Raw genomic sequence first — 13,499 nt, forward strand, 5'->3', positions numbered from 1 at the left:
GCCCCGACCCTGAGTGTCCTCATTAATTCCAGTGCTTGCTCTTAGAGCCTGACGGGGTCCCTTCAACTCTTTCTTCATCCTTTGGCTTCGGGGATTGGGCTTCCCTGTCCCCAAGACCAGCCCCAGGGCCTCCTTCCACCCAGGGTTGCCTGTCCGTTCTGCAGGGAGCGTAGGGAGGCTTGGGCCCAAACAGAAGCCTGCGACACTGGACCGGTGTTCTCAGCCTTCATTCCTCCTATGGGCTTCCGGAGCCCCTCAGAGAGATTTCTGCTCCCTGGTCCCCTCTGCTTCTGGGAGTACAGGTGGGAGAAGCCCGCAGGCACGAAGATGCAGATACTGGCCTCTGGAAGGCACTGGAGGGTCCTGAAAGGTCTGGGAGACACAGGCAGGGCATGGACAGTGTCTGCTGGAACTGCTCTACTGTGAGCCTCCGTGCTGTGTGACCTTGGACAAGCTACTCCACCTCTCTGAGTCTGAATTTCCTCATCTGCACAACGTGGCTTGTAATCCCAGCTGTCGGGGCTGTGGGCCAGCGAACCCAGGAGGTCAGGCACGAAAAGCCCTTGGAAGGGGGTGTGGTGGGTGGGGAGTCCATGTCAGGCCTTCCGCAGGCTGAGCTGAGTTTCTGCCATTTTAACGTTAATCTCACGTCGCCTCTTTCTTTTACCGGCCAGAGCAAGGCCCTTTCTCTCCTTTTTTTTTTTTTTTAATATTTTATTTATTTATTTGACAGAGAGAGATCACAAGTAGGCAGAGAAGCAGGCAGAGAGAGAGGGGGAAGCAGGCTCAGGACCCTGAGATCATGACCTGAGCTGAAGGCAGAGGCTTAACCCACTGAGCCACCCAGGCGCCCCAGCCCTTTCTCTCCTTTCACCAACCTTTGCTTTCTGGTCCAGGCATTTGTTTTCCTAATGGGTGCCCTAGATTCTGTCTGTGGTGTCCCCCACAGTGAGGCTACGAAGCCAATGCATTCCGAGCTGCCAGGAGCCTCTGCAGCCCACACGAGTCCCAACCACTGTCCCCTCCCTGCCTTGGCTAGTCAGACCCTGGGGCTGTTCCCCCTTCTGGCCAACAGCCCACTCAGCCTGGACCTGAGCTGGGGCTCACCAGCCTGCCCCGAAGCACCCAACATCCCCCCTCAATTTCTTAGCATCCCATCTCCCTTGTGAGAGGGCCACAGCTTCTGGGTGCGGGGGACTGGCTATGCCAAGACGCCAGCCTCAGTTTCCCCACCTGCAGTGTGTGTCTGCGGGACCAAGCAGGGCTGCAGGGAGAGGTCGGCCTGGCTCATCCCCAGGGTCCCCTCCCCTCGGATGGTGCGGGCAGGGTGCTGCAGACGTGGCCACTTACGGGCAGTGTATCTCTCGTGACGACAGTCTAAGCGCAGGTCCTCCTCCTCGTGCCCATCCCCCTTCTCGATCCTGGAAAGAAAAGGACCCAAAAGCCTGTGTCAGAGAGAGCAAGCTGAGCTGGCAGAGGCCCAGGACCTGAAAAGTACAGTCTTTTCCCTCTGGGAACCCTGCGCAAAGCAACCTGGGCCATGGCCGCTGCCAAGACCCTTACCACGGCCCTATTAGATGGGTGCCATGATCTCTGTTTTGTCCATGGAGAAACTGAGGCACTGAAAGCTAATGTGACCAGTCCAATTCCAGACGGGGCTGGAACTGGTGGGGCAGGGAATGCTGAGCCAACAAGGGCCTGGGCGCAGGCAACCGCAGACCTAAGCCCTCACCCTCATCCCGCCGCTGACCCGGCCTGGGGAATGGGCGGGGCTGTGTTCCCCCACTGGGCTCGCCCCCATGTAACCCGAATACATTGCGGAGCCCCACGCGGTCCAGTCCAGGAGTGCGTCCCTGTAAGAGGAACACACTCTGGTCCCCAGAAGTAGAAACACTGCCAATCACTTTCGTATCTGCTGAACAACACCGGAAGTGTTCCCAATTCCCTGTCTGCAGCCACGCTCGTTCTTAGATCTTTCCTCAACTCCTCTTGGCCTTTTACTTGCTTTGCATTCCTCCTCCCACCTCTTCTTTGCATGGATATCCTCTGTTCTCTCCTGCAAGGAAGTCTCAGTCCCCACCCAAGCAAATGCCCCAGGCCCATTTTCTGGTTCTTGCCATCACGTCTTATTTCGAGTTGCCCAGCTGTGTCCAGAGCGTGAGGCTAGAGAAGGAGGTATGGGGACGGTGACAGATGACAACCAGGCCATTGCAGATGCCTAGTAGAAGGGACAGAAATACTCCTGCACTGATCCTTCTGGTCCCCTCAGACCGCTGGCTCACTCATTCACCAGGAATGTCCAGAGGCCCTGCTCTGGGCCGTTTACTCCAGACGCTGTGTGCCCTGCCGAAATGTATATCTCACGGTCTGCCCCCAGAGCCTCCGGTCCAGTAGACGACAGTGTGCACATGAGGGAGACCGTGATAAGCGTTGTATAACGCCACCTGAGACTCCCCATGCCATCTGGACCCAGGGGCTAGGCTGTGCTTTCCAGGGAGCAAACTCTAACACAAGTGGGTCTTTGACAAGTATTTTCTACGGCCCAGCTGCTTCCCAATGGCAGCACAAAGCCCTAAGGGCTAAACCTACAGGAAGGCACGTATATACTGTAGATAGTTGATGCTGTGGGAAGGTTCCATACAAGGAAAGATGTCCTTTTCTTTTCTTTTTTTGCATCTTTTAGTAGAAACATCTTTGTTATTTTCCAGAGAGCACTGGCTTATTTAAAAAAAAAAAGAAAAAGAAAAAGAAAAAGAAAAAAACAACCTCCCACTCATACAGCAGAAGTCCCCCCTTATAACGACACCTCCCTGTGGTGGCTTCACCACCGCTAGGAGCTTTGTGTTTATCATTTCAGAATTAAAACTTTTTTTTTAAACACATACAGCCTCAAATTAAACATGATTTCATAACCTGGTTTTATCCTTACCCACAAATTTCCAGCATCGTTCCATGTCAGTATACGTAAATCTCACTTACCTTTTCCCTCATGTTGTATGGGGGAGAATAGTTAATATTCAACCCCCTACTGACAGACACTTAGGGTTTTTTTGTTTTTTTTAAGAGTTTGACACTCTTAAAAGTAGTCCTGCATGTGTATCTGGAAAGATGCTGAGCTCCCCATCCCCAGAGGTAATCAAGACAAGAATACCACCAATCATGACACTGCAAACACTGCGTGGAGGCTGGACCATGTAACTGAGCCCATCCCTATCTCAGAGTGCCATCTGCCTGGGCATCCCCAGTGCCTCGGGGTCAACAGATACCTGCCCCACCACATACAGGCCTCACACATCCTCCTGCATCTCTCAGCCTTAACCTTGAACCATTACTCCACCGACCCCAGGTTCCCAGTTCTCAGGGTTTCTTATCTTCTGAAATCATCCCGTCCAAGCCTCATGCTGGGCACCTCCCTTGGGCTCTGCAGGGAGCCTTGGCCCTAGGAACAGGGGCCAGTGAGCACAGGAGATGGGGTTTAAAGAGAGAGGCAGCCCCACCTGGTCTGGTCCCTCCCATTCCCTGGGATCCCAGACCTGGCACCAGGAAGCCCAGAATTCAATAGTTAGCAGATCAGAGAACACCTGCCAATTAGCCAGCAAATACTGGAGGCCTCGTGCTGGGTTTGAGTACCAGAGTCATCAATGGAAGTAATCTGCAGGCGCTTGGGAGCCATCTGGTGAGGGGTAAGGCGTGTCAGTGGTTATGACAAGAGCTGAGGACCCTCCCATAGCCCCCAGCACTCCCCGGTAAGAAACAGGACACAGGGATCTTCTGGGCATGAATGAGCCCTTGGGCCCTGTAGGGAGGAGGGATCATGGCTGAGGGCAGCTCTGCTATTCCCAAGCAGCATGGCGTGTGCAGCTCACCTGACTGCTCTGAACCCTATGGTCTAGAAGGTTCTACATGGCAATGGGCACACGGTGCTAAGCACGACAATAAGGACAAACACCAGCACCCCGCTGGTGGTTGTGGACCCCGGAGCCCGGTACCTGGCACAGAGCCAGGGCTCCAAACAGTTTAACCACCACGGTTTCTAAACTCACTTAATCGGCGGGCTTCCCCGGTACATTTTAAAGTCCAAGAGAAGGGGATGGAGTTTATCTCGTTCTCCACTTGGAGGCCCCAGGGTCTAGCCTGGTGCTTGGCACCAGGCATCCCCAGGAGTGTTTGCAGGCAAGGAAGAGAGAGGGAAGAGCACATGCAGCCCAAGGCTAAGAGCAGCCCCCGTGGGGAACATCTGGGGTGCTGAGCTCTGTGTAGAAAGAGAAGACCAATGGGAAATGGCACTAGGTGACAATTATATTTGATTTTGAACTGCGATTTCCTGCAGGAAATATTACGAGCTTTCTGAAGACAGTTTTTTTTTTTTTTTTAAAGGTGGTGCAAGAAATTAACTACAAGTGCCTTGAAGGGGGAAAGGGGGGGGGGGGGGGGACAGTGCTGGGACTGAAGCCTTGCTCAGGAGGGGCACCCAGTCTGCAGTGAACACGGCTGTCCTCCGTGAACCCGCTGTGTGCTTCCCTCCATGGGTGTCGGGCATCACCTCTGTGAAAGCCACTTGAGTCTGGACATGTCCTGACCACCCACCCGTGTGGCTTCCTCCTCTGATCAGTGGGCATCATAGTGCACCAGCCTCTCAAGGTGGCTAGAGGAGTAAACGAATGAGCCCGTGGGAAGCCGAGTGCATCTGGAGTGCTCGTCACATCCTTATCACCATGGTCGTCATCCACCTCATCTCCGGGGACCTTTATGGTCTGTCCATCTGTGACCCCTTCTCATGGTTCCGGTATTTTAACATGTTCACCAATCCCCACCCCGGAGCCCCTCCACCAAAGCCATGCCCCCTCTCCTTCCGCTCCATCAGACCTGAGCCATGCGCCGCCTCTGGAAAGGGGTGTTTTGGAAGAAGCAGATTGAGGGCAGAGAGCGCCCACGGGGAGTCATACGCAGCCTTCCATCCCAGAAGAGACAGAGTCTTCACAAACTGGGGACAAGGAGAGTCAGGGCAGAAGCTAGGCTGGTGCCTAGTGAGGGGGGAGGAGCCCCGGGTGAAGGCGACAGGAACCGCAATACCCGCCCAGCCTTTCAAGTGAGAACAAAATACACTCGTAAACTGTCTAAATCTTCATTATTTGGGGTCTGTTTGCACCCACTCAGATCTATGTCCCAGCCAAAGTCACTGCTGCCACCACCATTAACCATCATCCCCATTTTACAGGAGGAGAACCGAGACTGATGTGGCCCTGGGACTTGCCCACATTCAGTGGGGGGCCGGTAAAGGTTAACGGCCAGCTCTCGGACAGGAGGCAAGAGCCCGGCTTTGCGGTGTCCGTACACACTCCCAGCGTGGCGGACGGAAAGGCAGCAGTGTGACGTCACTGACTGTGGGGCCGCGGGGCAGACAAGTGCACGCGGTGTGCGGCTGAATTCCGGCTTATCAGTGCCTGCATCTCCAGGGTGTCCCCACTGTGCCCCGCAGACCCCCAGGTGGCCAGGGACTCTCAGTCCCACCCACCCTGGGTCCCCCCAACCTGCATTGTGAGGTCCCAGAGGGAAGCGGGGACCATCCAACTCCAGCTCTGAGAACTGCAGGCAGATGTGCCAACAGCTGTGCAGGGGGTGACGGCACAGTCACGCAGCCACCGCCCCAGGGCCCCATAGCTTCCAGAATCGGGCTGCGGCTGGGTACTGGCTGTCTTCTGAGAAAAGAGATGGATGCCGGGGAGAGATGGAGGCGGAGAGGCTCCGATGGTTTGCGGGGGGACCAGAGCCACTGCCCCGTCTTCTCAGGAGGACCCCCAAGTACCTGCCCGCCTAGTTCCTGGGCCAAACATGGCCACAGCAGGTCAGGTCACCACACACAGGGGTTCCTGCCGGGTCTTCTCTCTGCTGGGACAGCAGCCCCAGCACCTCGCCAGCACAGCCCTTCCAGAACGTTCTCTGTCCCCTGCAGTCTTGTCAGTACCATCCTCAAAGCCAGACCCTCTCTCGCCGTCCCTGGGCTGGCTTGTTTCCCAAGCCTCCAGCCACTTCCCAGTAGGAACTGGCAGTCCACAGCCCGTGCATGCGTCTCCATCTGTCTGACAAAGGACTAGGTGTCCCCTGCCACCTTAATTTCCAATCTACCTTGGACCATTTTTTTTTTAAATAAAATACAATAAAAATGAGTAACTAGAAAACGAAATGGGGGAAAAAACCACATTCGATGGCAAGCTTGGGTGTCCCAGCCATCTCAGCTTTCTGAGAAATCTTTCAAACTCCTACCAACTCCTGTCCTCATGTCACTATGGAAGTGTGCAGATGGGCTCTGGTTGGTGCTGGCTGGGAGGTGGGGGCCCTTCCTTCAGCCTCTAGCCACGCCCACCTTCTGAGCACCTGCTCCGCCCTCCAGCCTGACATTTTCTGAGCCTGACCTTGCTCGCCAGTCATGGATGGGCTAGTCTGGTTCAGCAGGTCTGGGGCAGGACCTGAGACTCTGTGTTCTCACAGGTTCCTGGGTAAGGCCCACACTGTTGGCCCCGGATCACAGAAGAACCAGGCACTGGACCCTTGGCTTTAGTCGCACGTGGGGCTCTGCTAAGCTCCGGCCCAGTCGCCCTCGGTGTCCAGGCTTCCAGTGGCCTCCCCAGGGTCCAAGCTACACAGGGGCAACACCTAAGGGCTGGCCACAATGACAGTGGGGTTGGAGGGTGCCCAGAGGTCCCCTCACCAAGTCCCTCCTGCTTCCCCATCCCCTCCAGCTGGGAGTTCAGAAGTGGCCATTCCTTCCAGACGTTCTCCCACGTCCTTCTGACCGATTTCCACTCAAGGGCCCATCTGTGTTTCCGGCTCTTCCTTCACGCTGTGTCGGCCGGCCAAGGGTCCCGCAGTCTTCACGGCGCCACCTCTCATTTCCGGGTGCTGCCACAGTCCTCTCCAGAGTACATGGCGATTTCAAAGGACCCCCACAAAGGGCAAGGAAAGGCACAGCGTCGCTGAGAAGTAATATTCAGGCCATGAAAGTGAAAACAGGCGGCGAGATGGTGCCGTGACCGAACACGTCTCAGAGGCTAACTATCTAGGGGACGGTCACAGAGGAAAAAGGACAAAGGACACGTTTTGCCCTTTGATTTTGAAAGGACAAAATTCCACTTGCCGTGGAATACAGGCTGGAATTAAGAGAAACGCTGGCAAATCAATGACTGTAAGTAGGAAATTAAGATTCCATAACATCATATCAAATGTGTCATTCCAAGATAGGGGGAGATAAATGGATTTTTTAAAAAGATTTTTTTTTTTTTTGCTCTTCCCATCTTCTGAGTAATAACATCATGATACGAAACATGTGGGGAAAGTAAGAGAGAAGATAAACATCCACGCTCTCAATGCCCCCGCTGACTGCTCCGTGCACTTGACTTTACTCTCCCGTCTCTCCAGGACTGGGTTGTTTTTTTTTTTAAGATTTTATTTATTTATTTGTCAGAGAGAGAGAGAGAGAGAGAGAGAGAGCACGCACAAGTAGGCAGAGAGGCAGGCAGAGGTGGAGAGAGAAGCAGGCTCCCTGCCGAGCAAGGAGCCCAATGTGGGACTCGATCCCAGGACCCTGGGATCATGACCTGAGCCGAAGGCAGTGGCTTAACCAACTGAGCCACCCAGGAGTCCCCAGGACTGGGTTTTTAACTGAGATCTCCAGATACGAGCACCTCGAGATTATTTTCAGAACTGCACGGGTGAGAAATTGTGATTTATAAAAACAAATAATCATTAGCACATGTGGGACCCCCCCACCCCACCTTTCATGACCTCTATGGGGCTCCTACAATGCATGAAAGCCTCAAGACTTGGGTTATCTACAAAGCTCCTTCCTCGGCCTGCGAGGAGGTGGGCACACCTGAGGCGTGGGGCTGTTGAACTTGGCTTGGGGAACTGGTCACACAAGCAAGACCATGGACAGCTCCCAGGCAGCAAAGGTCACTTGGCCTATCTGACTGGCCAGTGACCTGCCCAAGAGGCTTTTTCCGCTCTGCTCTTCCTCACTGTCTCCATCCATCCCCCTGGTGGGGAAGGAAATAGGGCGGCAGACATGGGTCCCTGTTCTGTGGGACACTGCCCAGGAACTACAAGGTTAGAGCTGAGCGAGGTGGGGGACAGTTCACGGGGCTGTTACAGGTCAGAGAGGGGTCTGTCTCGCTCAGGGTCGAAGCTGGAGGCACACCTGAAGGATGAAAGCTGGCAAGGCAGATCGGGGGGGGGGGGGGTGTCTCCTGGCAGAGAGGACAGTAGTCCAGTGGCTACCCGCAGGCAGAACCACCCGCTAGGGAACTGCAAGGGCCCAAGGAGTGCTGCGCACAGGAAAGGGGACCAGGGTCTCGGTGAGGCTAGGTGGCTTGGCCGCGTATGTGACAGTGAGCAGAAATCGCTGTGGTGTTTCAGGCAGAAAACTGGGGCAGAGGTGTCCTGAGCTTAGTAGCACAGTGAAGGGGCATCCCGCTGGGGAGGGGACGCGGATGGGAGGGGTAAGGCCAGATGCGGGAAAACCATGTAGGGCTCACAGGGGTGTGGCTCGCATGCGCAGGACCATAGGGGGCAGAGAGTCATGGCAATAGGTCTGGGTTTGGAGGAGACCATCATGAGTCGGTCCCGGCCATGCTAGGTTTTGGTGCTTTTGAGAATCCAAAGTAGAAGCAACAAAGAAATGTCTACGGAGTCGGGCGGTCTGGGGTGGACTAAGAATGCGAGAATCCTGGCACACATGTGGCCACTGAGGCTTGTGTCAAATGAGGACAGAGAAGGGCCCAGAAAGAGCCCTGGGAGCATTGCCATTTAACAGAAGAAGGGGAGGGGAGGAGCGGCCAGCGGGGCTGAGGGAGGGGTGCGTGTGCAGAGGGTCAGGGCCCCTGGGAGCTGTTTGGGGCAGCAGGTTGTGTGCTATGAGAGAGAGGGGACAAAGTGGAGACAGGCCCTTCCAAGAGTGTCCCTACAATGGACAGGAGGGCAGACAGCAGAGAGCCCCCCCCACCATACCAAGCAGGAAGATGGGCAAAGGGGGGTGTCAGGCCCTCAATAGGGTAGGAATCATTCAAGTCTGTGCCTATCTCCCCCCTCTTGAGGTCTGGCTCCTCCATGCCTGCCTCGAGGCCCAGTGAGGGCTGCGTGCAACCCAGGAAGGAGGCCTGGGGAGGGTTGCTACTCCATGGGTCTCAAGCCGGTAATTTTTAAATTCTCTGGGGCCGCCAGCCCCCACCCCAGTGCTGTGGGAGGATGAGAGAGATCAGAGACTCAGGTCCAACTCCCACTCATAAATCAAACCAAACTGCTCAGAGTTTCCTAAATCCACTTGTGTGCTCCCCCTCTGGGCCTTTGCCCGTGCTGCTGCTTGTGCCTAAGAACGCCTTCTCTCACCCGCTGCCCATCTGGCTGGCGAACGCTGCACGTGCCTCTGGAAACTTGGCTCAAGGGTCTCATCTCTGAAAGCTCTTTTATCCTCCAGCTGCCCTGGGCTGGGCCTGGGCCCTCGGCCTGCCGTCACCTCCAGGAGACCCAGCAATGGTACCTTGCCGTGCTCCGTAGACCCCGCAGCAGGGCAGGTGATGGGCAAGCCTGGGGGCCTCCCAGGGAGGATGCTGCCGCTCACTCCAGCCCAACAATACCATGTGAGAGCGGGAGCCCAGTGCAGCCAGACCCTCCGCTTTCTCATGCGAAGCAAAAACCTTGGCGTTTTAAGGCGATTCTGATTCTTAAAACTCAGCCAAAATTTAAACATTTTTAAACCACCATAGGGACCAAGCAAAGCACATCTTCCGGCATGATTCTCCAAGGGCCGCCAGCTTACGGTGTGTTCTGGGTTCCTTTCTCAGGCAGGGAGTGTCTTCCTTGTGCCATTCAGAGGGAGGTTTCTGGAAGGGGTGTGAGCAGGGAAAGGGGAAGTCCCAGTTTTATAAAGTGAAACTTCACTGCATCATCTCATGTAATCCTCAAAAAAAAACTGTGAGGAAGGGTGCCAGCCCATTTTCCAGCCAGGAAAATAGAGGCTGCAGGAGCGGAAGTGACCCACAGTTAGTAAATTACGGAGTTAATTTCAACCTGGTCGATTTCTTATGGAGGGCATCCAAGGTTAAATGAGTGCACCCACAGCCAGGCCCAGGAACAGCCATAGGAAGTCCAGTCCCGCTCTGCATCGTGGGTAACAATGTAATTACTATGAAGAGTTAGTAACACAACTTATTGAGCCCCTGAGCTACTAGGTGCCTGATCCAGCAGAAACCAGAAAGACTGTTGTCCATTTTCTCTCGTGGTGTGCACACAGGAAGGAGGCAGGGACAAACCAAGTGGTAAATAAATTAACAAGTAAGTTCAGAGAGTGGGACGTCACAGAGCAAGGCGAAGGCCGGTGACCTGATTCCACAGGCAGGAGGCCACCCAACCTGCTATTCCCCCCTTGGAAGCTCCCAGACTTTCGCTCTCCCACCCCGGCAGCTTCCCCCAGGGAGGCATGGTGGCTGTTCCCTGTGGCTGTGAATCCCTGCCGGGGTCCAATCCAACAGGTCTGGCTCTCCTCCACGAGTTGTTAAAGCAGATCCGAACATTAAGCATTCAGGAAAGCCGGGTCTGCAAATATTTATCTTTCATTCATTTGGCAGCTTCCGACCTTCCCCTCCGAGGCCCCATTAAGAGGTCCTCCTTGGGGATGGCAGGCAGGGGACCTGGGGAGCGCTTAATTCCAGACGTTTCTCTAAGCAGCCGCTCAGAGTCAGGGGTAGGCTCCCCAGTCCCTGGTTCACATGCGTGCACACTGGCCTCCCTGTGCACACACTAATGCATGCGTGCACACACACACCTGCATTTCAAAACCCCTGAAAACTGTTCAGAATCTGCCCAGTTAGTCCGGAGACGTGCATAGGCTCCCCCAGAGAAAACTGGAAGAGAAGGGGGTGGCTTGCGGCAGCAGACCAGGCCCTCCCTGCCCCATCAGCCCCCACAGAGTGGCATCTTGTCCTATCAGGAGCACAGAGGGAGAGGCCTGGTGAAGTGGGCAGGAACAGTGGGCACAGCTGGGAGACCCTGCACCTTCTCCCTGGGCACCACACCCACCCTCATACTGTGAGCCCTCAGTGGACTCCCCTCATTCACCCCTGCAAGCCCAGCTCCCTCCTCAGTGCCGGGCAGAGCCTGCTGACCAGTCCCGAGAGGCCACACGTCACAAGACTGATTGTGGCCTGCTTCAAATCCCAACTCTGGCACTTACCAGCTGTGTGACCTTAGACAAGTCACTTTACCTCTCTGTGCCTTGATTTCACATCTATAAAACGGGGACACAATAGTACCTATGACCTCCCAGAGGCGTGGTGGAATTCACTGAGTCATACCTGGAGCAGAGAGAAGAGTGCTGGGCAAGGGGCAGGCACCCTATGACTGCTGTGGTTATTAATATGGTTATTAGATTCCTAATGCCTAAAATGCCGTCTCCTAAGCCAATCGTCCTCATCATTACTAAGCTTTCTATATCACATCAGCAGCAGAAGAAACAGACTCACAGATACAAAATGCAGCACTGTGCCCAGCGCATTACCTGCATTATCAAAGTGTGACTTCCCAGGACGCTGACGGCTCTGGGCTCTCCCGCTGGAGGTCAGAGGACACTGGCCCAGACAGGCTTAGTGCCTTGCCCCAAGTCACACAGCAGTGAAGCCACAGGTCTGGAACACCATGCACTCAGACTGAGGCTTTCCCGAAGTCCCTGCTCCTTCCACCACCCCCCAACCCCCAAGAAGGGGAAAACCTAGGCAGGTGGGCCCCTCAGATCTCTCCCCTGGTGTCTGTGGCTACAGTTCTGGGGACACTAGCCAGTGCAGGATTTCAGCCCTGCTGCTGCTGGGCCACTTGCAGACCTGTGCTGGGAGAGATCCACATGCTCTGAGCTTTGTGGGGAAGCACCAAATAAATAACTAAATAAATAATTAGAACAGCCCAGCTAAGCTGAAATGCTCTCCTCAGAGAGGAAGGGAAATAAAATTTGATGAACCTCTGCTTAATGTTCAAGTTATGAATGCATAAAGTGATATTCTGCACATATGCTGAGAACAGGCATCTGCCCCCACACGGCCGGGGCCTGAGCTGTTAGGGACGGTTCCAACCAGGGCACTGGCAAACGGCAGCTTCTTGATGATGGGGTTTGGAGAGGTCCTGTCTTCTGCCTCGGTAGAACAAGGCTGCCCGCAGATGCCCCAGGCTCTCCCCTAGCCGAGGGGACAGCTGAGGATGCAGTGATAAGGGATGGCTTTAGACATCGTGCTGTGTATACAGCTCCTATATACAGTTCCTGAGCACCTCCTGCGGGTCCTGTCCTATGCCAGCCGTTGCCACCTTCCTGGTGAGCACACTGTCCCCAGCCGTGGGCAAGGCAGCCCCGTATGCCCAAGGAGTCCAAGCTTCCCAGCCACAGCTGTCTGGCCCCAGAGTGGACACCTGATCTGGGACACTGGCGTCGGGGGGCCGGGAAGCTGCATCTGCCCGGTGATGGTGAAGTTTGAGCTGAAAGTGTGTGGGGCAGCCGGGTCTGAGGTCTCCAAGGAGAAGAATTAGGTCGGTTACCCAAAGAAAAATAAAAAAAACACCTGCTAGGAGCCTGGCCCAGTTGTAGGAGCTGGGAATAGAGCAGGGAACAAGACCACGAAGCTTGTCCATCTTGGAGCTCACAGCCTATAAACTCAGACATGAACAGGATATGGTCAGGTTGTGTGAGTGCTCTGAAAAAGTGGCTGGAGTGCACGGGGCGAATTTAGACCGACTGATTAAGGAAGGCCTCACTGAGCAGGTGAAGTTCAAGCTGAGACCCAAGTCAGCCAGCCAGGTGCATACTCTAATCAAGGGCATGGCAAGTGCAAAAGGTCTCAAGAGGGGGTGAGCTTACAGTGTTCAAAGGACAGAAAGGAGGCCCATGTGGCACAGGAGAGATGGCGGGGTCTGCAGGAGTCAGAGAGAGGTACCCATGTGGCCTCCGTCATGTGACTCCTTGGCTTGAAACCTTTCCACTGCCCCAGAGAGTCCAGTTCCTCAATGCTGCCCAGCTCTGCAGCCTCCTTCCCCCTTTTCCTCCTCAGACTCTGTTCATCAGTCCTGACAACCTTTCAGTCCCCTACCATTGAAAGGCATTATTGCATATCCAGTCAGCTCCCCTAGAAGCAGACCCTGTGACAAGGATTTGGGCATGCATAGTTTATTTAAGAGATGGTCCCAGGAAATATGCTGACTATCTGCCTGTCTGTCCTTCATCCATTCTCCACCATCCATCCATGCATCCAAGTACCCATCCATCCATGTATGCATGCACTCATCCACACATGCATGAATTCATTCATTCATCTATCTATCCTTCCACTCAACCAACCATCCATCCATCCACCCACCCAACCATACATACATAAGCCCACCTAACCATACAAACATACCTATGCCCATCCATCCATCCAACCATCCAACCATCCACCCACCCACCCACACATCCATCCATCCACCCAACC

General features: G+C 54.7%; 1 protein-coding gene across 3 annotated transcripts in view; it reads right to left on the reverse strand.

Moving 5' to 3' along the window:
- Positions 1-13,499, reverse strand: part of LOC111162338 (GSG1 like) — a 198,452-nt gene that overhangs the window by 10,076 nt on the left and 174,877 nt on the right. For 2 of the 3 annotated variants that reach the window (XM_022526699.1, XM_022526701.1), the window contains one exon: positions 1,351-1,421. In XM_022526699.1, the coding sequence (XP_022382407.1) occupies positions 1,351-1,421 (71 nt within the window). Of the gene's footprint in view, positions 1-1,350; positions 1,422-11,224; positions 11,279-13,499 lie in introns of all 3 variants that reach the window. The other variant, XM_022526698.1, reaches the window with a different exon arrangement.

This window comes from Enhydra lutris, unplaced genomic scaffold (assembly GCF_002288905.1).
Source record: "Enhydra lutris kenyoni isolate GAN:26980312 unplaced genomic scaffold, ASM228890v2 scaffoldscaffold90, whole genome shotgun sequence".
NCBI classification, from domain to species: Eukaryota; Metazoa; Chordata; class Mammalia; order Carnivora; family Mustelidae; genus Enhydra; species Enhydra lutris.